At 41.7% G+C, this 24,968-nt stretch overlaps 3 protein-coding genes and 1 long non-coding RNA gene across 22 annotated transcripts in view; 1 reads left to right on the top strand and 3 right to left on the bottom strand.

The window, feature by feature from the left end:
• The window catches only part of LOC143213760 (uncharacterized), a 45,061-nt gene extending 36,562 nt beyond the window's left edge, over positions 1 to 8,499 (bottom strand). For 6 of the 16 annotated variants that reach the window (XM_076433940.1, XM_076433935.1, XM_076433938.1 and 3 more), the window contains exons 1-2: positions 7,903 to 8,497; positions 2,360 to 2,450 (exon numbers count right to left, since the gene is read on the bottom strand). In XM_076433940.1, coding sequence (XP_076290055.1) covers positions 2,360 to 2,449 — 90 coding nt within the window. In that variant the 5' untranslated portion in view covers position 2,450; positions 7,903 to 8,497. Of the gene's footprint in view, positions 1 to 2,359; positions 2,451 to 3,050; positions 3,848 to 7,902 lie in introns of those variants that run through there. The other 10 variants (XM_076433930.1, XM_076433933.1, XM_076433934.1 and 7 more) reach the window with 5 other exon arrangements.
• Positions 8,500 to 9,453: 954 nt separating this feature from the next.
• On the bottom strand, positions 9,454 to 12,010 carry LOC143213768 (uncharacterized). The gene is made up of 2 exons (XR_013010029.1): positions 10,673 to 12,010; positions 9,454 to 10,569 (listed from the first exon to the last, which is right to left on the bottom strand). It is a non-coding gene; the product is annotated as an uncharacterized LOC143213768 (long non-coding RNA).
• On the top strand, positions 10,681 to 23,616 carry LOC143213762 (uncharacterized). The gene is made up of 4 exons (XM_076433947.1): positions 10,681 to 11,211; positions 11,303 to 11,449; positions 11,533 to 11,607; positions 11,918 to 23,616. The coding sequence occupies exons 1-4, from the start codon at positions 11,074 to 11,076 to the stop codon at positions 14,654 to 14,656; spliced, it is 3,099 nt and encodes a 1,032-aa protein (XP_076290062.1). The 5' UTR covers positions 10,681 to 11,073; the 3' UTR covers positions 14,657 to 23,616.
• Positions 15,324 to 24,968, bottom strand: part of Synd (protein kinase C and casein kinase substrate in neurons protein Synd) — a 41,425-nt gene continuing 31,780 nt past the window's right edge. For 3 of the 4 annotated variants that reach the window (XM_076433953.1, XM_076433955.1, XM_076433954.1), the window contains 6 exons: positions 22,621 to 22,847; positions 21,864 to 21,984; positions 20,846 to 20,956; positions 19,082 to 19,248; positions 18,801 to 18,961; positions 15,324 to 18,347 (listed from right to left, as the gene is read on the bottom strand). In XM_076433953.1, coding sequence (XP_076290068.1) covers positions 18,235 to 18,347; positions 18,801 to 18,961; positions 19,082 to 19,248; positions 20,846 to 20,956; positions 21,864 to 21,984; positions 22,621 to 22,847 — 900 coding nt within the window. In that variant the 3' untranslated portion in view covers positions 15,324 to 18,234. The remainder of the gene's footprint in view (positions 18,348 to 18,800; positions 18,962 to 19,081; positions 19,249 to 20,845; positions 20,957 to 21,863; positions 21,985 to 22,620; positions 22,848 to 24,968) is intronic. The other variant, XM_076433956.1, reaches the window with a different exon arrangement.

Genomic DNA, 24,968 nt, shown 5'->3' with positions numbered 1-24,968 from the left:
TGGTCCACGCGTACCTGCAGTCTCTTTCCTTCTTCCTTTCTTTCGTTCGTTTCTCTCCGTGTTCCTCTCGGCTATCTACTATCTACTATCCACTACTAGACACTTGAAAATACGATACACTTGCGGACAGGATCGAACGTAAAGCCGTGTTCGCGCTTATTACCCCGAGGAATACTGATTTCGTGCGGTATACATGGTAAGCCGGCTCGTACCATAAAATAAAACTTATAGGCATATCCAGGAGAATTTTCAATTCAATTTCAATCGAAGATTGGATTTTAATAGAACCCCGAGGAATTTATACGCGCTTGCTGATCTCGCTAAAGATATGATCCTTCATTCAGGATAAAATCAGGTAGTTCGGAATAAAATCAATTGGTTGACGCAATATACATTCTTTGAACCAAGTCTAAAATATTTAATTTTTCTTCGCGGTTCTTTGTTTTTCCAGTTGTGATTTCATTGATCCCCGCCTGCAATCTGGGTCGTTCTTTTCTTCACTCTTGAATCTCTTTCCTTGCGATATTTATTTTTATGTAGTATTTAGTAGTACGCAGACGGCGCGGCGCGGCGTCGATAAAAATAAGATTGCGGACGGAGAGTGAATTAAATTCTTTTGATTTTGTGCAAGATTTTTAGTGTAATTTTTACTTAAACGTCGAGTATACACATTTCTTGAAATGGTCGGGCGACTGCGGCGCGTGGCCTTTGAGCGGAAAACAGCGGAGCAACACGCGACAGAAATGCATTTGCCGCCGTAACGTTCGATTCCTGTTACTTCTATTTACGATCAAAACTTTCGAATCGCCGACACGTGGCTCGATCCCGACGCTTATGACTTGCTGAATATGAAAGGATCCGCCGGATTTTTGCAGAAACGAACACGTTTCGGTAACCTTTGCGGCTCGCGCGAGATCCTCATCCCGATTGGATTACCGACGCCATCGAAAAATCGATTTGCCGGCTGGACAACGTCCGTCGATATTGCCGACCCGACAGTTTCTCTCTGTCGATTCTGTGTAGTCGTACCCAATTCAAGGCTAACAATTCCAAATGAATTTGGCTGGCTCAAAAGTGGAAATTTAATACAGGGTGAATCCCGAATCACGACTCACCCTGTACATCCCTAATCGAGTATCTATTCGGCCACGGAGGAAGGAAATTCGAGCAGATCAGGAATCGAGATCAATTCCCATTGTAATCGGCCGTCGTGGAATAAAATCGCGATAGACGCGAGCTATTTGCGGGTTATGTGTGTAGCTACAAATATTATATTTCCTTCGTACGCTGGAATTACGCTACTTTCTACGTTCTCTTTATAGTGATCGCGCGAACGAGCCCACAAAAGCTACAATAACGGAATTGCGCAGAACGCGATGGAATATAATTATCGGTGAAGCTCGGAGAGGAGTCGGGATCTGAATTTGATCAAGGGAAAATGCCAACGCGATGCCGGCCATAAACAACCACGAAATTGCAGTCGAATATGATCAGCCGCGAAGATATCTTACAATTAGTCCGAGGATAGGCGAAAAATATTTGCCAGCGTCGTTAACACCGATTTCATGGAAAGTTGTTCGGATCAGGACACTTTCTACGTAGAAATGGACGATGAGCGTCGTGTTCCTGTCTCTCGCGTAGCGACTCTTTTCCTTTATTATGTTACCGCTTGTTGAGCTTGTCGCTCATCAACTCGTGCGCATAATTAGCGATCTTTTGCGATTAAATTTATAATTCCGCAGTAGTCAATCTTGAAAATTGTCTCTTCATTAATTTCAGATCATAGTTGACTTAATGGTTCTAACAATAAGAAAAATCTATCCGAAGTCAACGAATGTCGATTCGTAAATTTTGAAATTTGCTTTCTTCGCGAAGCCCGTGATCGCCGCGGACCACCTGTAGCAACCGCATCCTTCCTCGATCGCTAATTAAGCGTGCGGGGGCCCGCGCGCGATTACAGAAACAATTCAAATTATACGGATTAATCCGTTCCAGTAGCTCGGCAGCCTTCACGGAAAGGAAAGAAAGAAACGTTTGCGCCGGTACTATGTAAAACGCAACGAGATGTCCTTGACACGTAATTGATGCACTCGCGAACGGTGCTTTGCGAGGGGAATAAAAAAGCAATCGAGATTTCGTCGATTGCATTCCTGCCGGTGCGTTACAGGATCCCGTGAAACGATCGTAGAAAGTCTCTGGACTTCGCTCGAAAGCGAGTGAATAATGTTCGTCGGTAATCTGCGTATACTCGAGAACATCCTTAGTCGATTAAGTCGTAAGTGATTTTTTGTTTTTGACCGGTGCGCCAAGTCGACGATCTTCCTGGTTATTTCACGACCCGACGAGGATTGTCACTTACCTGAGTACTTCGCTCTCGAAGACCTTCGGTTGCGACGAAGAGCAGCACCACCAATGCCACCACCGTGCACCACGAAAATCTCCGCACCATTCTGCGCAAAAAACAACAACGTTTAATATCCAAGATTGCTTCCGACGATACTTGGCTAGAAGTTAAAATCTAAGTAAAATTAAACGTTGTCTCTTCAACGTTTTCAACGTGATTTTAACAGAGGATAAATCATATATTGACATCTTCAATTTTAAGATGCCAGTCAAAATGACCATAGCAAAATGCTCCACCGTCGTATGAGAAAACAATTTTATGTGCCCAATGTAAAAAAGATTACATGGCATAAAAATGATCTGGGTTGAAAGGAATGTCTTGGCTTTCGAATTAAAATTGCCTCGAGTCCAAAGGGTTAAAAATTTTCCAACAATTTTTCAAAAATCCATAAAGATCCGCAGTCTGGTCTGGTTCGAGCTGCTGAACGAATGAAAAGAAATAAAAATTTATTTCACTGCAGGAAGCGCTGCTTTCGATGTTCAAGTGCAGTAAAAGTTGGTCGTCGCTCGAAAGTAATTAGGGACGCGGGTCGGGCGTAGAGGTTCGTGGCGAGGTGGGACGATTGGAGGGTTAATGATTTGCGTTCGGGCCACGCGGTATACGGTGACAAAACGTAATGTATGCGCGTGCGAAAGTCGAACGTTACCTCCGCGAGGTTGAAATTCACTTTTACTCGTGTAATTGTTGGTCTAGTAACGGTGCGCCGAAGCAATTCCTCGGACGAGCACGTCGAACGCACCGCGGCGCGCGGCGCGGGGAACGTTTATATGAGATCATACTTTCGCCGGTGGAGCTGCGCGGCGCGGCGCTCTGTACAATATAATTAAAAGCCCTCGTAATTTCCGCGCTGGATAACAGAGAAGCCTTCTCTCGAAATGGTCCCTTGATATTTAATTATCCGGCGCGGCGCGTTGTCTCATTTGAACACCGTAGCTATTTTTACGTCGCCAAGGATGAATACGAGATTATCCTCCTTTGTCGCTATATCAAAATCATCGATCCGACCTTATTTTTATCTTACTATGTTGTGTCAGGACGCGATCGTCCCTCCTCGTAACGAGTAAAAATAACAAGAGCTAATGCTGCCGTTTAATAATAACACTGCCAGCATACGCCGTTCACAGTTCACACCGCTGTTATTTCGCGAACGTCGTACTTAGGGCCGCAATCCCGCAGGATCCTCCGCCAATTTTTGCTCCCACATTTCGTAAATTTGTCATGCGAAATTCCGTCAATTTTGCGGAACTATGACGACGCGCAAGATGAACTTCGTCTATGTTGCATTGATACTAACTATTCGACCTACTAGTGCAGAGACTGAACGAGCTTTTTCCAGGATATCTTTGTAATGACTCGAGGAGCCTGCTTTTTACGATAATGTACAACAATGTACAATTTCAACATTTTTCTGATTTTAATTCAAGTTGTATTACGGACAGCTCGTCTAACTTCATTAATAATTAAAGAGCGCAGCCTTATCCAACATTTTGTTAAAGAAAAAATTCTTCCGACTCACCTCAGCAATTATTATATCGTATATATTATAAGATAATTGATATTGATATAATAATATTCAAACACCTTCTTTTAATAACTATGAGATACAACGAATTATTCTAAATTATTATAAATAAATCCGCTGACTTATGGACGGGAGTGTATTAGGTATATGTATTAGGTTGAAGAACTAAATCCTTAGTCCCGCGAGATTGAAATAATTCCCACATCTATCCCACGGATTCGTTTAATTATATCTTTTTCCCACAGGCTAATTTCGTTCTTTCGACGCATCGTCGCGTCGTCATTAGCTCCGCGTTAAAGGGTAACATCTCGAAAGGGGGCCAAGGATCGCTTCGTGCCAGGTGAAAACGCTTAAAAATGTCTGTAGCCCGTCCCCGCCCTGTTTAATGGCAACCCGAACCAGTCGTGACATTTCTCGAACTGCAGACCGCTGCCGGTTTCACGAAACGTACGCTGATTCGTTCAAAGATGGCCTCGCAGACACGCGAGGTTCAAGTGTACGCGAATTCCGAGAAAATTCTGCGTGTACGTAAAAAAACCTGATTTCCTCGAAAATAAAATCAGAAATTTCAGAATTTTAGGTTTTTCACTGGATATCTGACAGTGACCGCGTTAAGCAATCTCATCTTAACGAGTTAAGCAACCTCGTCGTTCTATACGTATATAGAACGATCGGCAAGGTTGACGAACAGCGATCTACAGGGATCGTCAAGTACACGGCGAGTCGTGACGATCGTGAGCTCTCTCGATCCTCTTTCCTCTTTAGACGCAAAGATCGCCGAGTAGTGGAGGAAGATCAAGATCAGAGAGCCGCGGATCGACGACCGTACTCGAAATACCGTTAGACTCCATCGCGTTGCATCGCGATTCATTATCATCGCCCATTCAGCTTCTTCTCGTCCGTTCTCTGCAAACGCGTCTGCTTTTCTGACATTGTGTTTACCACCGACTGTGGTAAAGTCTGCGCGTAAGTCGAGGACTTACTGTACAATTTAGCGATCTTTTGCGCTAGATGCTTCGTTGTCCGAGTATAAATAAAAGACACATCGGCTAATGGATTCCACTGGAACGCTGCAGCGCAAATGATCAAATAAATTGAATACACCATGATAATAAATCGAATGTACCGTGTGAAGTTCACCAAGAAAAACGGGTTACAGCTCGCGCGGACTGACGGCCTATTAAATACTTAGTACTTAGCAACGTATTACGATCAACAGTCAACTGAAAACGCTCGCAGGAGCAACGGTTCCTACGCCGATTCCTTTCCACGAGCGCTCGTGCGCACGAATCGAAAGTAAATTCACCTCGAAGGTGTACGCCGCGGTTGCACCTATCGGGTTATGCTCGTGATTGTGAAGCATATTCCGTACCGAGCTGGTACTCTACGTATCTAGCCTTCGCCGAGCGAGAATAAACTTCGAACGTTCGCCCGTATCCTACGATTTCTAATTAAAATAGACCCGTGCGAACCGGTGCAATTTTCGTGGACCATTTTATCGCGACAAGACCGACAATCTTATCAGACATCGAATCCTCGGCCCACTTAACATCTCCGGCATTCGAAAAAATTCAAGGCGACACTTATTGATTCGCACAGGCGGTTTTATCGGAGAGGTTCGCGGGAAATAAATACCGTCGCGATTTCATTTAAAGCGGAGCTGCTCGACGAGCACTTTCAACATGCCCGGCCAAAGGGAAACTCACGTATGGCATTCTCGGTGCGCCGAAACTCTCGGATACAGGAAACGAATAGCTCGAATAATTCTCGTTCCTAGAGCGCGGCCACCAAATCGCTGAGTTTACATAAACGGCGCGGCGCGGCGCGGCGGCTGTGCGACGACAAATTGATCGCCGATATCGCACGCTTTTACCGACATATTTCCAACGAATCCCGTTAGAATCGGCTCGCGAACGATCGCGAGGCCGGTTTCGAGCGGGAACAAAGGGGCCGCGAGCGAGGGCAACGAAAATTCTAAGCAGTCGGCTCATGCACCGGTGATCGCGGCATAATTTTCAGTCTTATTGTTCGATTTAAGGCCCCGTGACGCGTGCGAGCCTCACTCGGGGTTCCCAAGCACAGTGGGACCAAACGACCTGACGGCGATCGAACATCTGTAACTTTGCTTCTGCTTTGCACACACACACACACACAATTTATAGAATATACTAAAATTGTTTTCGCCATTCAGATGCAAAGAGATAATGCAGAAGCAAAGTTACAGCTTTTAGATCGCCGCGCCGCGCCGCGCCGGCGCGGCACACGGTCCCACCGACAACAATCATTTCGGCACGGTCCGCTCGGGCAGCCGGGCTTTACGTAAGAAAGCCGAGGGAACATCTGGAAGTTTGCGCACGTGAAAGTGGACTAGCAGAGCTACAGGCAACGGTCAGTTAATTCCGCGGCCGCCTCGATTAATATTCTGCAACTCCACAGCCGGTTCCCGTGCCGATCGCGGAATCGAGGGCCAGCTTTTTGCCGCCGCGCCGCGAGAACAAGTTTTCCCGCTCCGCGTCGCCCGAAGTTTCCATCCGCGATTATTCACTGGGAAGTTACGCGATTGATCCAGTTTTACTTTCCGATCGACACACGTCCGTCCTCGGACATTTTTTTCAAAATAATCTCCCGACGCTTCGGCCACCGGAAGACTGTTAACAACCCTCTCAATGGCCGCGCTGCGCTGTTTCGAATGGTCTCGATTAGACTGCGGATCTTTATGCGATTATGGTTTTCGAAGATTTTCAACAAATGCTAGGATATGAAATATGACAGAATTTAGCACGATTTTCATTTATTTCAGATCTAAACAGATTCTATCCAATGATAAACATTTCTTCCGCGACCTAGAATATTTTCATCCGTATGATTTTGGAAATTTCATGGCTATGAAATTGATATGTAATTGATCAGTGATTTATAGTGTAAACAATATTTTGGATAATGGTACAGCAATAATTTTTAGTGGCACCTCGGAGTCACCATTCGAGGGCTAAGGGTTAAGGGTTCCTCTACAATGTACAATATTCGTCTACATTATAAATTCTCGCGATAAGCTAAGACGGGACTCGAAAAGTACAAGAGATGTGTGACTTTAAAGTTATACAACCTAGCGAAATGTTAAGCAACTGTTGGTTAACCGTTGACAGCGATATTTATATTGATTAACTATTGAGCTGAAGAGATCCGCACGCGTGAAAACTTTGTCGCAGGAAAGAGTTTGCAGGAAAGAGTTCGACCAGCAATTCGATCGAGCTTTCTATTCGAAATAAAAGTTCGTCTTGTTAAATGACTTAATCTTACGTGATCGGCGTTTTACGTCACCGGTTTGCGAACGTGTTAACCGCTTCGAAATCATTAACCATAGAACGACTAACAAGTACTCTATCAAAAGCTTACAATCTTTTCGCTAAATGCAGCGTAACGCGTTTGCGAAATTGCGAGAAGAATTCATCAAAGTCGAGGATTCCCCGAATACCTATTCACGCTCTATGATTTCAGACAAGAAAAATTTTCGCTGAATTCGATTTCGTTGCTAATAATCTCTTTGAAATGGAAAATCCAATATCGAACTCGGTGATTGTGATACGCTTGTCCGTGTTAAACCTATAGAAGAACTGTCAGCCGCGTTAGCGTAATAAGAATATCGACTGCTCTCCTCGCGAACTAATCCCAACAACGAGCAGGAGGCTGAATGGAAAACCTCGATAAACGCTCCGCTGTTTAAAGGGGTAAGACTGCTTCCAATCAATAAGTACAGCGATTCGCACCAAGACTTCGAAAATGACCTAATATCCCGAACGATCCTTCGTTACGCGTACGACACCTTGGCGAGCCTCGAAGTCCTCGTTTTGAAAAAGGAGAATAAACAAAATAGCATATGAAGTGGAACGCGGAACTCGGAGAATAATAACGAGCTGATACACGAGTGATTTTCCCATGGAGGAAGAAAGGGGACCAATCTAGGAGTCACACTCACCTTGCGACTTCTTAGGCGAGCCTAATCCAATGTATCATTTCAGTTCCACGGCGCGTACGGATTCTTGTCCTGGACGCTTCGTGGTGGGCCTGCGACGCGCACAGATTCAAATCACTGGCGAGAGTCACGACGCTGTTCGAAGAAACTTTGTCGATCGAAAGTCGAATTCAAACTGTCTTTTCTGGTTTCTCGTCGCGAATAAAGTTTCTTAATGCAAAGACGCACTGGTATCGTCGGAGCAGATAACACGTAGAGGAGACGAGGTATCATGCGACTTCGATGAGTTTGTCACCCGGGGAAACTCGCGAGGATTGTCAGAGGAGAACGAGACCGACGCGCATCTTCGCGAATGCAAGCTCGATTGTACCGGCTGTTTTCGGAGCGCGGCTTTCGGATCCTAGTCGGCGGAATGCTCAGAGACAAATGGAAGTCGATCGAGCCGACGACGGCCGTGTCAAAAAACCTGGGTGTAAACGGGGGAGAAAAAAAAGTGTTCGCCCGACCATTTTCCCTTTCGCCCGAGTCCGCTGCCAGCCACCGCCACCACCGTCAACGTTGCTGCTCTCTGCGTGGTACACGCTTACCCCTACCCTCGGCACAGGCACAGGCGGCACAGGCGGCACAGGTACACCTCGAAAGCCTCCCCTCCCCTCCCCTCCCCTCCCTCCCACAACAGGTCGCCTGCCTCTTGCCTCGTTCCTCGTTCCTCTTACCGACTGATAGCTACTTTGATATGCGTGACTTCCTGCGATCCGAGAATACGTACACGTATATCGCCCATCGCCCCACCGTTCTCTGTACAGGTAAATGCAGCACAACATGCCAGATTTTCCGAAAATATAGGCTTCTAGCGGCAATCTAATACATTCCCGCGTTTTTTCTGTTTTAGTTTTTATGGTCTGTCACTTACCATCGCTAACCATCTTCAGTCCATGGGCTTTATTTAAAAACTTGGAGCTTGGGTGGCACACTGACACAACTTGAGCGAAATGTCGAGCAGATGTCGAAAATGAATGTTTCTGCCTCGTGGAACTTCCATTGAAAAAGCCTTAAAATTCATTAAAATTAATTAATTCGAGAAATTGAAGCTGATAGGTTTGTAGAGCAAGAAAAAGACTTGCGAATTCATATACTCGTATATACGTACCCAACAATACACAAAATTGCAAAAAAAATAAAATACAAAAAACGCGGGAATTTACTGCACAACCCAATATCATTTTCCCACCGAATCTCAGACTTCGAACCGTTGCCTCATCGGTTTCTGTTCTTGAAACGATAATGGGTTTTATCCACTTATAAAGAAATGGACAGTGGGTGTACGAAGTGTTCGTACCTTTTAAAAACAAAGAACTTTTCCAAATTTCCTTTAGTAGCTCGAATACAGAGATTAACCTTATTTCTTCGAATAATTGTGACCATTAATTATAAAAGTGGTCACAGTGAAAATTGAAAAAAGATGAGTTTATCAGTTATTTCACATCAAGTTATTTCAAATTAAATGAATTCAATGTAATTTTTGCAATATTGTCGAAAATATATATATGGGATTCATTTACTTTTAACCCTTTGCACTTGGAACTATTTTAACTCGAAAATTAATCTACGAATGAATGTATGAAATTGATATAATACCTGCTCATACAATATTCAACTGTTTAGCAACTGTTAATAATAACGATATTTTATTTTATTAATATCCCTTTTCTTTAAATATCTCTTGAAACAAGAATTATGGACACATTTAATAAACAATAGAGAGATTAATAATTAACGTATAATAAATAACGTAATAAGTTGACGAAAATCTTTGGTTCTCGAATCTGATGGGTTATTTTTAAAGGATTCTTTCTAATTTTTACATAATTTTTCATACGATCGCCATAGATTCGAACTCGGATTTATAAGCACGAGCGCTGCTAAGTAGGTCAAGTTTCCCTAGACGTTCTGATCCAGACATTAAAGTCGACGTTGTACTAATTCGGTACTAGATCGCATAATCAATCGCTATGTAACAATCGATTGAATGGTTGGTTGAACTGCACAGATTATCACTATTGCGGAATGAGGTTTCGCGATTTCGAACCCTTGACAAGAGTGCTCTACTTTTCCTCGAACCGAGAAATTTTTATTTTGAAATCAACTTTTTATTCTCGATCGTGTACAGTGTACGGAGTGAAAGAATTCTATTATAATATGTAATAATATATTATTTTTATAATTATCGAAAGAATTGCTGAACAAAATTGACAACCGTTTAGTAAATCAAATTCAAATCTAATCCTCCCCAAAGCCCGATGTGGAAACGTTAATTAGATTAATGTTTAATAATGAATACACCATGTAGCCATCTATAAGGTATACTTGGAAGCGAATGATACCCCTGAATAGTGGGTGATAGTGGCAGCCCCTGTGCTATTCAGCGGACAGATAAGTAGGCACGGGGATAACGTGGAACTTACAGTGATCTGAAATACCACATCGCTAAAAGTTCTAAATAGTATGTTGAATATTATGCTTTTTAAACAGAGATTTTATTTTATTTGTACAGTTCTTTATAATCACGTTCGCTCTTACACGTGCGCTTCTCTACAGTCTTACTCTCTCTATCTCTCTCACATCAACCATTCCTCTTGACATCGTACGCCGGTTATCATTTGTACCAACCTAAACAAAATTATTTCCTAACATAGTAAATAGTGCCCAATAGTGCCAAAACATCATCTGAAATATGGCGGAGATATGGTTTCGTAATAATTCGCATTCTCACCGATGCATCGCTACGAGAATCTCCTCAGTGGTATTCTTCACCGACAAAATGCCGTCGGTGACCGTCTGGGTGCCGTCTGCACCGACGAGATACCATCTCGTCGGTGACCAGATACTAAATATTAATAGTGCCTGATAGTGCCTCATCTGTGATAATGGCAATCAGCGGCGCTGATCTTTCACGTAAACGTTGAATCGATGTCGAACTAACAGTGATCTGAGATACCAACATCGAAAATACTTGTCTGTGGTTCGTCTACCAGCTTGCATGTTCGTCACTGATGTCGCCACATTACAAACACGACATAACCTGATTCACGATTCATTGCGTACTTCAGTGCGTTATCAGTAAGAGTGATATATCCGCTGAATCTCGTTTTTATTTCCTGCATAACTGAAACAATGTCACGGAAACGTAAATTATCGGACAAAAAGGAGAGATGTCGAATCTGCCTCGTTGATAGCGGCTGTATGATCGATATCCACCACGAAGGATTGCGAACGAAATTGAATGATCTCGTCAAGTGTACTTCTATCGATGTATGTTTACGTTCTCTTTTTTTCTAGAAATCCCAGTAGCATTTCTGTATTTCTCCTTGTTTTGTCTTTTGAGTAAATCTTTTCTCCTCAGATTAAAAACAAAGATGGCTTGCCAAACACTGTCTGCCACGTGTGTTTATACAAACTGGACTTGTGGCATGAATTCAAGGAACAGTTTATATTGTCGAATAAAATTTTGCAAGAGCACTTGGATCTTGTGGGAACCTGCGACAATACGGTATGTAAAACAATAATATTTCCCTATAAAATTTCATTGAACAGTCGATAGAACTTGCAATAGTTCTTTCTTTTTCCTGTTAGAATGCAAAGCGTGTTGCAGCCTGCGAAGATTCACATCTCAGCGGGCAAGATAGTCTTTCCGACGCTATTGATAAGGTATTCTCAATATTGCTATGCAACATTATTTTTATGCTTTGATAACCAATTGATAATTGTCATAGATTCAACTATATATTTTTTGTAAAGTATATTACAAAGCCACAAGCAGCGCGTTACGCCAAGCGAGTTGCAATTTGTTAGTTAAGGTACACGGACGAACCTGATGCGAAATCAGGGAGATTTTAAATAAACCACAGATGGATACCCAGTTATCGATGAACATGACGAATCTTGATTATTGACATAAGAGTTAACAACAATGTTTCCTGGCTAATCTACGAGGCCTGTACAAACCTGTTTATTTCAGAAGAAGCAGAAGACCGAAGTGCCACCATTGATACCACTAGAGTTCGCCAAGGCAGATACCATGAAGGAGGAAACAAAAATAAAGGATATCTACGTGTCCGAAGACGACGTTACATCTTCCAAGGATTCTTCGCAAAAGCTGAACGACAGGTCGAACGACGATAAAGACAAAAGCAAAGAGGAATCCGTGAAGAAAGATAACGATAAAGCGAAGACAGTTTCGACGAAGGTAAAACCGGTAATAGGGAAACGTAGTAAAACGTTGGAGCAGAGGAAAGCGTCTACCAAAAGATGGGTGGCAAGGAAAAGGGCTCTGTTAGCAGCGACTGGAGAAAGCGTTTCCGACACAGACTCTTTAGCATCGGACGAAACTAAATTATTATCACCGGTGCAGAAGGCGAGGGCGAAAACAATTCTGGACAAAGAGAGCGAGAAATACAAGCGAATGTCCATAGCTCTGAAACAATTAGAAACTAGTACGTCAAGTAAATACGACATCGGGCACGAGATCAACGACTTTATATGCATAGATTCGGACTCGGACACGCAGAAGACAAAGTCGTTGAAAGACATAAACTCTGACATCTCTTTAACCGAAAGCAAACCCGTAAAACAGTCTGCTGAGCGAGACACGAACAACCAGAAATTCCCAGCGGAAGATTCGAACGACAAGGAAAACTCGTTACTGCTGATGTTGGAGAGCTCTATGACGGAGTCGTTGACGAAGAAGAGCGACGTGGAGATCGTGGAAGACACGTTCACCCCGTGTTCGGCGAAATCGGAACTAGACGTAGGCGATGCCACGTACGTAGTGACTTCCACGTTGATGCTAGCGGAGCCACTGAGTAAAACAAACTTGAACAGCGTGTCCAAAGGGCAGAAGGACGACGGTGTGGAGCAGAATTCGCAAGAGAAGAACACGGACATCATCGACGCCGTACAGCTCCGTAGAATAAACCCAGCTCCGACCGATTCCTGCGACAAGAAATGTATCGAGAGGTGTTTGAACATAGAAGTGGAGGGAACGGAGATAGAGTCTCTGAAACGCGTGCAGTTCAAGATAGCAGGATTCGTAGAGAAGGAGATGAAACAGAAGATCTTCGGAATATCCAGCAACGCGAAGGAGAACGAGAAAAGAAACGGCTGCAACAGTTCCTACCAGACTTTGGATCAGCAGCTGAAGAATATCATCGAGAAAACGATCAAGAGAAACTTCGAGTCTTCCATGATAAGGAGCTGCGGGTCGGGACTGAACAACAGCGTGAAACCCGAGAGTTTATCCTCTACATTGCTGAAAGATGTGGCGAATTCGAACAAGTATCAGCCGAAAGTGGTGTTGAAACGTTTGGATATGGCGAAGGAGAATAAAGCGCGAAACATCAACAATATTCACGTGATAGCTAAGCGTACCGTTAAAAACAAGCTCGGAGGGCCGTTTAGCATGGTGTCTCACAAGCGACAGAGCGTGCTGCCGATTAGGTACAACGATTACAACACTTCCGCATTGGATTCTGACTCTAACATGTCGGATGGTGTAGAAATCTGCGAGACGCCTAAATCAGAGGCACAACAACAGAGTCTGCAGAAATCGCAGGAGATTGGAAAGAAGAGACCGCAAACCGAGGAGTCCAAGATCGAGAGATCGAGCAGCACGGTAGTCGAGCCTGTTGCTAGAAGCGAGATCAAAGTAGACAGTCAGGATGTTAAAATGAATTCTCCGTTGGACGAGAAGCATACTTGCGGCGTTTGTTGTCTGTCGTTCAACAGTCGCGGCGAAGTCGCTGCTCACGTGAGGATGCACAAGACGGATGTTGTCGTGAGGCAGCAGAACAAACACAAAATGATGAGGTGCAAACGGTGCCACGAGATAGTCGAGGCTAGATTCGTGAAAGCTCACGTGTGCAAGTCTACGAAGCAGCAGCTGCACAAATGCTACGTCTGCAACTCGACGTTCAGGACCGAGAAGCTGCTGGTGCGGCACTTGGAGAGCCACGACCACTCCGAGTTCAACATAGGGAACGTAACGAAGAATTCGAAGGACGTAGGACAGGCTAAATCGGAGAAGCCTCCGTCGAAGACGGAAACTACGTTGGCAAAATCGGAAAGTACATTGGTCAAGTCGGAGAATTTGTTGGAAAAGGGGAGCGTACAGTCGAGCAAGGAGTTGTTGAAACGGGACACAGAACCCTCGAAACCAGAGAAGACGTACACCTGTTTCCTTTGCGACAAGATATTCACGGACGACGAGGTGCTGAAGGATCATTTGCAGAAACACTGCAACGACATGAGCGAGGATGATCAGAGTACTGGTAAAGAGCAGTATCAGTGTGCGATTTGCGGGGACACGTTAGATTCTGAAGACGCGCTCGAAGCGCACGTCGAGAAGCATTTGTTCGACGAGGAGGATGATAATCCTAATCTGATCAATATCGCGAACGAAACAGAGAAGACCGGAGACGATCTTTATCGTTGCCACCAATGCACAGACTCGTTCAATTCGGAAATGTTACTGGAAATGCATATGCAGGCGCACGAGGAAGAAGCTGCGATCGCGGAATGGGAGAAGCAAGGGGTTAAAGCTTGCGAATATCAATGCATGATCTGCGACGAGCTCTTCGAAACCGAGGAAGAGCTATCGGAACATTTAGATATTCACAATGGGAACGCTTACGTATGCCAGCTGTGCGAAAAGCCGTTCTCCAGTCTAGAGGACTTGCAGAAGCACGTTGCAACGCATTGATGCAGTTTTCCAAGCGTCCTCTAGGCCGAGAGTTACATAAGATGCTTTGTACACAAAGTGGCTCGGTATTCTTGTGGTATAAGAGGATTCCACGGAATGAATCGAGTCGAAAATGTAGAATGCAATATTTTCTTGTATGGTGCACTACTTGGCTTCCGAAACATTTGATTCTGTATTTTCGGCTATCGATACTGACGGACAACCTCTATGTATACATATTAATATAATAAATATGCTAAACCTTGTATATAAATTAGTAACTTTGCAACAAGAAGTACTATAAATATATGGATATATTATATTTATAGCGTGCTAAACGTCAAATATCTTTCGTTTCGATAATTACAGGTGCAGCGGCGAGATTGAATCCGTCGGTTCTTTTGTTTTTGTTTGTTTCAAAAATTATATTCTCTAAATACGCTAAATACCCAAAAGTCTCTCTGTGCATTGGTTCGTCTTCCGCGCGCAGTGGCGCACCCAGGATGCAATCTTGGGGGGGCCCAGTTGAACCCAGCCCTCGGTTTTGCGTGATGACCTCTGTTTTTTTACCCAACATATCTGTCGAGAGCTATTCCGCGATTTTATTTTTGGAAGCTAAACATTTTTTCTTGGCCCCCTGCCCTCCCCCCCCCTGGGTGCGCCACTGCCCAAGCGTGTATAACAATGATTATTAAAGCACAATTTTTATTTCCAATAAATACTAACTATTTGTACAGAAATAAAGTACAGTTTTTATTTTCAACAAATACGAAGTGTAATATAAAATCTACGTGGTGAAACACTCGGTAGAACGGATCAGAAATGGGATTGTAAAAAGAAGACACTCCTTTATAAAGTGTAACGCATCTTGTCGATCGGAATTTATCATGTACATCGATGAGTATGCAAATATAATGTTTTTGATACGGAACAATTTTGTATACAGAGATTTGTATATTCTCCCACATTATACTCGGCGAGTTTTACAGCGACTACCATTAATATTCGGATGCTCTAAAAAAGCAATAACTTTTCTAGTATTGAATTATAAGATTTGAACTTTTTTGAGAAGATATAGCAATTAGTTCACTGCACGATGTGGAAAGAAATGCTTTGAAAAATTGCAATCGGTCAGAATTGAGAGACACAGATTGCTCTGTGGGCCTATATTGAAAATTTAAAAAAGACAGGCATTGTAAGAATTCTTAGATGTATCACAGTTAGAGGCCGAAAATCGTAACTTTAAAAAATTACGACAGGCAGGGTGGTATTAGCAGATTTTTGTCAGAATTCCTTTTATATAGTTTGAACTTGATGCAATAAAAAAAATTTCAAGACGGGATTCTTCAAGGCTTTCTAGTTCTGAAAAAAGCTCAAATCGTATGGTCCAATATTTAAAAAGTTATCGTCTTTTTCACGCAGTGTCGGAATATTAGTGGGAGTCATGTTCGTTTTCATTCGCAATTAAATAATTCACGATCTTCGCGTGTACTCGAACCGAATCAGACATTCGTGAAATTCATTGACGCATCGTAGATAGTTAATCGAAAATAGCCGTTTGCATTACGAACCGTTTAATATTTCATACATATTCCTACTTATTAAGTAATACATAATCAAATTGTTTTTTTGTTTATACACAAACTAGAGGCTATTCAACAACGTTATCGATACTGCGAACACTTTACAGAAAATAATTTGGAGGACTAATGATGTAAACAATTACAAAAATCAGTCGCTGGTTGAAATTGTAAATCTTATTATATTCTACTATATGTATATTTACATAAATACTGTGTACAGTGACACCTGTTACTTACTCGTGAAGGATAACTAGCATTTTATCACTATCCATTATTATTAACTTGACTGTTAGTCAACTTCTCTGAGCGCTTCGCGAAATCAAAGTATACGGACCGATTCACCTAACGCGACGACTTCGAATCGCTTGCAGATCATTCACTGTACGAAAAAAAAACATTTTGAATTTGTTACTTAATATTTTGAATTTTTCTTTGAAATCGTGCAATTCTCGTTGGAGATATTATGTATCTTTTTCTATAGTTGAGAATCTGCGAGAAACTTTAGGTCGTCGGGTTCGGTGACTCGCTCCGTACATAAATAACAACTGACTGTATTAAAGCTGACTCTAATCGATTTGCATTCGTCTTGTTGTTACATGGAAAACTATAAATGCTTCCTTTTCTGTACCATTTACATCTACAGTTCGTTTGGTTTCGTGATTACTCTGCAACGTTGTTTACACATTAACATATCTCGTGTGTCTACTCTAAATGTATTCTGAAAGTATGCAGCAATGAAGGTACATCGATTCATGGTGAACGTTCAACTAATTTCGGTAAACGCATTCGGTAAATTTTGTATTTTTCACTTGTTTATGCCTCGTTTACCAGGATCAGGGTTTAGTAATCATATGAAATGTTTTCGACGGCTGTACTTCGTAGAAAGAGTTTCGTACAGCTAATAACTGTTTATTCGTAAACGACAATATTTCTTCGACAAATAAAAAATTATGTACAAGACATACAGTACAACCAATCAAGTAAATTCGCTTTTAGACTGAAAAATCTTTAATATCATCGTAACTACAGATAATAATTTATAACAGAAACTCGCATTTATTTTTTAAATAAATCAATAAATTCATACGATTTTTCTTAATCGCTGAAAAAATAGGGGTTGGACAATTTCTGGGTCCCAGATTGATTCGCTTTGTGTACATTTCATGTACGCGATTTCATTTTTTCGTTTTTTTTTTGTAATGTTTTCCATTTTTATGCCGATGCACTTCAAAACACGATAAAATCTTAATAACTTCGTTAAAACAATTGCAACGTTTGCATACGATTATGCGCTTAGATCTATTATATACAATGATATCATTCAGACAGAATAGGTTTTAATAGTATTCATTTGAATAACAATAAATTAAATATACTTCTCGCCGTGTTTGCCGAAAATGTTCAATAGCAACAATGGTAATGAGTCGGGAAATGTATAATTGTACATTATCTCGAAACTCTAAACTTAATATACCTGTGGCATATGCACTATCCATCTTATTGTCTAGCGATACACTATAATAGATGGATGCAGATAACCCTAACTATCTATGGAAAACCGTTTTAACCGACGCCCGGGTAAAACGGTTTCATTTTAAGTGCTAGACGTGACGAGCTACTTTGATTTCAGAAAGAAAAAGAGAACCAAAACACGGTTGCACGATTTCCCCATCGATCTCGACGTATCTCCCGTTGCATTATTTTCATTTTAATCATCGGTCGTTAGACTTGCATATCGTTACATCGAACTTTAGTTATTATTATTAGGTATTTTGTTTATTTTTTTAGCGATCATCTTATATCACACGAAACGGATGATCTCTAACATAGTCTTGTGTAACTCTTACCTAGCAACATTTACAAATTTTAATGAGGGCGTTATTTCACTGAGAAATAAACGGGTAAATTCAAAAATTTTCCTTCCCCCCCCCCCCCGCCCCGCCCCCGTTGTCTCGTAGACACGTTCCGTGTTAAGTAACTAACAATGTTCATGAAAATTTGGCTTCACATGGTTCTTTACTGGGACACGAGGTCCACGTAGTTCGCCGGATACAAACCTACTCGGCCATCTTTTCTTCCTTTACACCACCCCTGCTCGTCCTCGTCTTCTAATTTCTCGAATACGTCGCCTGGAATGTACGAAAAATTACCTCCATGAATTTACGAAATATCTTTAAGGATTCTATTATTACTAGACAGCAGATTTTCTGCATTTTTCACAAGAATCACAGTGAGTGCAATTTAAAACAGTGAAAACATTAGAAGAGTTTAAACATATTGTTAGATTTTCGATCTTCGAAACGTATATATTAAACGTGCAAAATAAAAATTCTCCGTATTAATTGTCCGTAAGAGGCAGGAGCCAAATATAAGAGTATTTCTTTTTTTAATCATTCTAAGGAATTGAAAATAATATATTGATAATTCTATAGATTTTTGATTAATCGATCTTCTACCTTAAATTGCACATACCCAATGTTGTTATAAATGCATCAAATCTGCAGTGTAATTATAAGCCACTCCGTAAGGAGGTGAAAAAATGTTTGTGGAAGCATAATCGGATTTTGGATAGCGTTGAATACCTTGTTTAAAGCTAAGCTCGTCCGCTTCTGCTCCTTCGTAGTCGTACAACGCGCGTACAGGAACACCTGGCTCTCCATTGTCTACCAATGGCTCGCCGCCATCTTCATCCCATTCTTCTTCTTCGAACGGGTTCGATTCTTGTTTAGCATTAGTGCCATTACTGAAAGAATGTCAAGAATTGCATTAAAACGTGCTGCGTTTTATCTCTTGTTCTATGTATATGTATAATGTCCCCTGTCAGATTTATTAATTAAATAAATGATTGTTTCCTGATACTCACGTAATGGTAGAAGTTCTGTTTACAGTATTGCCATCGTGATTATTCTTTTCCGCAGAATGTTTGGTGGAACTAATTGTTTCGATTTTGCTATCTCCGTGACTCCCATCTGTTGATATCACCCGGGAACTGGGCTTCGACTTGGATTTATTATTAACTGGTGGGAACTCCTACATAGATCGAAACGGAACGATTAAACCGGCGATTTAACAATGCGATTAAGCACAATTCTTTCCGTCTGTGCTTGTCATTTTTTCTTTGTTTTTTCGGTGGTGACGGTACTCGGTGGTTGTCAGTGGTACATATCTCGAAATCATGCATGCAACCAATGTGTAGCGTGACACGGTGAATTTCGATACAAGATCGCACTCCAATGAATGGGTGAAGCGGATGCGAATGATTTCTCGTGATCCGTGAACTTGAATTCTGCATTCTGTTATTCCCAAGCTTGAGACAATCATTAGGTGACAGTGTACGTTTAAGTTTAAACTGGAACGGTGAGTTGGACTTTTGGAAAAATGAAATAACGAAATTTATGCTGTGAAACGCAAATGGTGCCTCGTTTGATTCAATGTACATTTTTTTAATTGTTCGATGACGTGATAATTGAATGTAGCAATCATGCGATAAAGGTGCAGCAACGTGGACGATATTATAATGTATAGAGGCTTTATTGTGCGGGTGTTTGTTGGTTGCAAGCATGTTTACATCACATATACCGATATGTCGACAAAGTGTCACAGTGTTCCGCATCATGATTTATTCGTAGCTGTGTGTAGATTTGACACTTGAAATTCACCCTTTTGCAAGGGAAATGCAAGCTTTGGCGTACTTTTCAATGTTCCAGTTAACACAGGCAATTTTTCTCTGCAGGAATATCGGTCGGCCCCCTGAGGGCTACTAATTAACTGTGCTAGCCACGTAAAACTTTAAAACTTCATTTTATTAATTGCCTGCGGGTGAAAAAGTAATTCCAGTCTTAAGGGGTGGAACGATCGACAAGAAGGGTGCGGTGCGATAAATTTGCTTCGGTGTTTAATTCTAAAACATGCTCGACGTATGAGCCATTCACAGGCCGAACCAATCAACTCCTTTTCATTAATTTTTCTAATGGACTTTATGCATTTATACATATATGACAAAAAAAAGGGTATTTCTAGAATTTGGAAAGAATGGTGACTATATAACTGATTAATAAAGCTGTGTATTCTTTAAAATTTAACGAACTTATGCAATCATCTAATAAAAAGTTGTCGCCTTTTTAAGATTGTCCGAATATTAGTGGAAGTCGCTGTAGATACACAGGAGATACTGTAGATACTGTATATGTATACATCGACGTATACAAAGATTTTGCATAAAAATTAGCTTAATTTTAGATAATTTTTAGGAACGTCTCGATGGTGTCCGTGGAGCGAATTGGTTTGGCGAATCAGCGACTCATAGAATCGTGACATAGATCCGAGATGCAAGAGACCAAGCACATAGCGGGTTACGGTTAATTCAGTTAAGTTAGCGAGCCAGAAGCTGAAAAAGGAAACCCATCCGCAGTGACCTCGCCGTAAGTGTCTGCCGTTACGACACCGTTTCGTAGCTGTTCGACGTGTAAAAAAGCACGGTCGGTCATAGAAAAAAGAAAAAATACTTGGCGAACGAAAAAATCGTGCCCGCGCGTAAAGGTGCGAAGAAGGGGTGGTTGTATCTTGTGATGGAGCATGTTTTCGATTTCGCGGAAACGCTCGGGTGTAAACAGAACAAAAACTTTACATGCAGGTCCTCGCCGACCGGGCGTTGATTGATCAGCGTGATGGAGCCAGCCGGAAGTGCCTCCTTCGACTTCGAGCCCTTGGTGATGTCACGGAACTCCTCTGTGTAGTCCTGCATAATAGCAACGCCCAAAAAACAATCACATGCATGCATTCCAGAAAATTGTCTCGGAATACTGTTTCCAGAGTTTTTCTCGCTTTCTTGTCTCGTTCTTTCGAACAATCTCAAGATCATCGACAATAGCGAGTGTATACCATGGACGTGGCAAAGGGAGAACGTTGACACCACGAATTATTCCACCGAACGAATTTAACCCTTAATTCGCACGTGAAGAACACAAACATGATTTTGGGGAAACTTCTTTTTGCAACCGTAATTATCGAGCAAAGTTTCTTCAAGGAAAATAAAAGACTTTCTCTCAATCGAATACGAATGATCATCATTTCATTGGGGTCGTGGACGAAGGAACAACGTGTAAGGTAGCGGTTTCCAACCTGGGAGGCGCCAAAACTTTTTAATAACAAATTAATTTGCAGTTTTCCGTTTTTTTTTTAAAATAAAAGGTAGGAAGGCGTAGAAAGGTTGGAAGTCGCTGGTGTAAGGTGAACGAAAACTGTTTTTCTTATAAAGCGAGGTGTGCCCACAAAAATTTCACAAAAAGCTTGCTGTCACGGTAAAAAATATATAAAAATAGAGATAGTGTTAAGGGTTAAAAACGCTGGTCGAAGATTGTTTGATCTTTTTCGACTTTTCAATGTACCGAATCGAACTAATTACTTTTGTTAAACAATATAAAATATAGCGCAGATCTTGAACCAAAAAAACGGCTTAGAATGTCGAGACATAGAATCGCTAACGAATAAAATTAATGCAGTTATAAAAGGGACAGAACGAGAATAATATATATCAATGCACTCTACAACTAGATTGTCTAACATCAGATTTCCAACCATGAGCAGGGGCTTACATGCGATAAAAAGAGTCGCTGCGACGTGTAACGATCAATCGACAATCTTACCTCGAACTGCGGCCAATTCATCGCCATGTTGACACCGTGGTTGTTCGACCACCATTTCAGATCCTTTTCGTGGTCTGCGTTGTTGATCGTGTGATAGAATTCTTCGTATATCTGAGGAAGTCTGTGGATCAGAAAACGTTCATCATCATGTAAAGTGAAATTTCAATGTCGGACACATTTCGATGAAATGAAGACGCCGCGTATACTTGAACTCTATCGATTTAGTATGTCGTATTCGTGTTCTACTTCGTACAAATTTTATTCAACCGCTGTGACAGAGACGTGTTCATATAAAATGCGATAAACATCTTCCGGGAAAACGTATCGGGATTAGATCAATACGGGATGACTCCCGACGGACTCTTTGCTCGCGATCCATCGACGGCCGTTCGAGGAATGACTCAACGAAGATCAAGGGGGGTAGGCTCGTTTCCAGGATTGCATTTCTCGATAATACGAAAATGGGGGTTTTCAGTAGTGAAAAGCGCTAGATCAATCTAGGACGCAATCGTCCTCAAAAGTCCTATTTTTTTACGTTTACGAGACGTAATTTACGTTACTCGGCAGCATGGAGCTGTCGCAGCTTTATCTCGGATGTGATTTATCAGTTCTGAAATATTTCTTAACCGTAACCCTATGAGTCACAAAGCTTAACACTGCGGATCCTTATAACTTTTTAGTATTGATCGAGGTTTTGATCAAATAGTCTAACGATGACAAACTGATTGAAAGGCTAATAAAAGGAGTGTACGCTTACATCGGATCTTGGGATATATTTAGGCATTTATGAAGATCGAATAAGACCTCCTTGAAGAACTGCAGCCGTTGCGCCTCCATTTCCTGACACTTGTCGAACACCTGAGTCATGTCTTCCATATACTTCGGGTTGTTCTGGTTGATTTCCTGCAGCGTGGCCTCGTACTTCTCTTTCGCTTTCTGCACCTCCTCTTTCGTTTTCTGCACCCTGTCCTGCATTTTCTTCACCTGTCGATTAAATAGAGGGACTGCAGTCAATATCGTGAATCGTGGCACGTCTGTGGGAATGACGTTGAAGGTAAAGATCTTGGCATAGGTTCATAGAGCGACCTCGAGCTTCCATAAGATAAATTCTGCCAGGGAAAAGCCTCGTTAAAGGCTCAACTTGCGACCTCTTTTCAAACGATGTTCAGCTGTTACCTATAGTTTCCGTCAAGTTATTCGCTTCGGAAAGCTCAAGCTCGCTCGGGAGAGCTATACAAACCCACATTGGCAGGCTCGTCGATAGTAGGAACTACTCGGAATTCGATACATCGAGATCGACATTGATCACGCGTCTACCGCGTGACGAATATGTACTGTGTGCTCGACTTCACGACCTCGCGATGAATTACAAAATTACTGAATTGGTACTTGATTACTTTTAAATAAGTATATATGATGTACTTTAATGTAAAAATAGAAAAGAGTGAAATTGACTCGCAAAAGGATGAATTCGAAGTGCAAAACCTGTTGTGCAATCCCAATTCTTTACCCTCAAGCTTACCTAGCGAACAACTGTGGCAGCAAAGAATTCCTTTCGAACAGAAAGCGTGATTTTTCAGGACGAGTAACGCAATTTCAGAAGAAACACCGTGAAAAAAATTGATTGGTGGCACAAGAATGTATTAGCTGCGAATGCAGTGGAAATGTGCGTGACTAGACTGCGGATTTACGAGAGGATTGAATAGATGCAATTTAAAATGAAGATCCGCGGTGTAGCGATTGCACGTATTTTTTAAAAGAATTAAATGTCGGCAACAAATGCATAAAAACGATCTTCGATGAGAAACAGAAAATATTATATTTAGTTTTAATGTGTGGAAAATAAAAAACGAATTCAGTAGAAAATTACTCTTCGACGTGAATAGGAATGCACGTATCGACGCATCGTTGCAATCGCGAACGAAATTTTGGTTCTATTTCGAATGCAGCTGTTTGCTGTTTGCTGTTTGCTTGCTCCAAAATTGCATGATTCACCCTGTCCACTGGTTAAGCAAAAGTAAATCGATCGAAGCGCGTGTCGAAGCTGTTCCTCCGAAGGAAAAGAAACCTAACTTCTTAAAACTTGGTTCGCAAGCTAGCGAAGCGACCGCTAAGCTACTTAAAAAGCCGCGTCACCATCGTTTCGAACGCTATCTTGTCTGCGCGTTTATTTATCACTTGTCGAAGTCGCGAGGTCGTTTACTATGTCTATTCAACGTTCTCCAACGTTTTCAAAATGTTAAATGTGCCCGCAATTATCAAAGTGGTAACTATCTAACAATAAGTCCTGTATACATCGACATACTGATTGAAAGTTGAATTTATTTTCTCGTGTGATTTGACTCAACAAGTGTTCAATGTTTGCATAGGCAACTAGGCGTGACTAGTGGGTCGAAGAGTATTAATCTAAAAAGCGTCTAACTACGTACAAGTTTGTGTACACGAAGCGTTAAAAGATTATGTTGTCTACGTACAGGCGACGAGCAATCATCGAGCAGAGTAAATATTATTTAAAAAATGCTTTATCGGGTTTAGCTGTTCGGCTAACTTTTCGGAGTTCGATGGTTGCACGGATCGTTTACCGACACGAAATTAGATAGCAATGAATTAGTTTGCTTACCAATAGAGCTTTCTGTAACGAGAAATTAAGAAAAGACGGTTAATCGATAAGCATGCCGCATGCAGTTTCGTTCGTTATACATACAAGCTGAACGTCTCCTATTTTAGAGTTCCTAAGGCATTTTCGTATTCTGAGTCCCCATGCATCACATCCACACACAGTCATCTAAAAACGTTGGTAGCCATTTTTCAGAAGATCGCCTCTCCTCCGGCGATTTAATTTTTGCCATGGTGCAACTCGTGCGACACTTATCCCCATTTCTACGTGACTCGAATCAACGTCACCTTTTTACGCTACCCTCGCCGACCCAAACGATTGCAAAAGTGCAACGAGAGTGCAGAACTCGGTGCAGAAATTGTTTCAGTATATTCGCGAATCAACTGCGGATTACGTGTAAAATTGAAAATTCAACACAATTTTTGGATAAAAAGAAATGAAACAAAATCCGCAGTCCATTCGCGACGATTTAAACGAACAAAATTCAA

The sequence above is a fragment of the Lasioglossum baleicum genome, chromosome 11 (assembly GCF_051020765.1).
Source record: "Lasioglossum baleicum chromosome 11, iyLasBale1, whole genome shotgun sequence".
NCBI classification, from domain to species: Eukaryota; Metazoa; Arthropoda; class Insecta; order Hymenoptera; family Halictidae; genus Lasioglossum; species Lasioglossum baleicum.
Note: the sequence above shows the minus strand (reverse complement) of the source record. Positions and strands in the feature narration are given on the sequence as shown.

Coding starts and splice junctions, on each gene's coding strand:
- LOC143213762 (XM_076433947.1), top strand. CDS start 11,074: ATGTCACGGAAACGTAAATTATCGGACAAAAAGGAGAGATGTCGAATC. Junction 11,212..11,302: donor TCAAGTGTACTTCTATCGAT/GTATGTTTACGT, acceptor TTTTCTCCTCAG/ATTAAAAACAAAGATGGCTT. Junction 11,608..11,917: donor TTTCCGACGCTATTGATAAG/GTATTCTCAATA, acceptor TGTTTATTTCAG/AAGAAGCAGAAGACCGAAGT.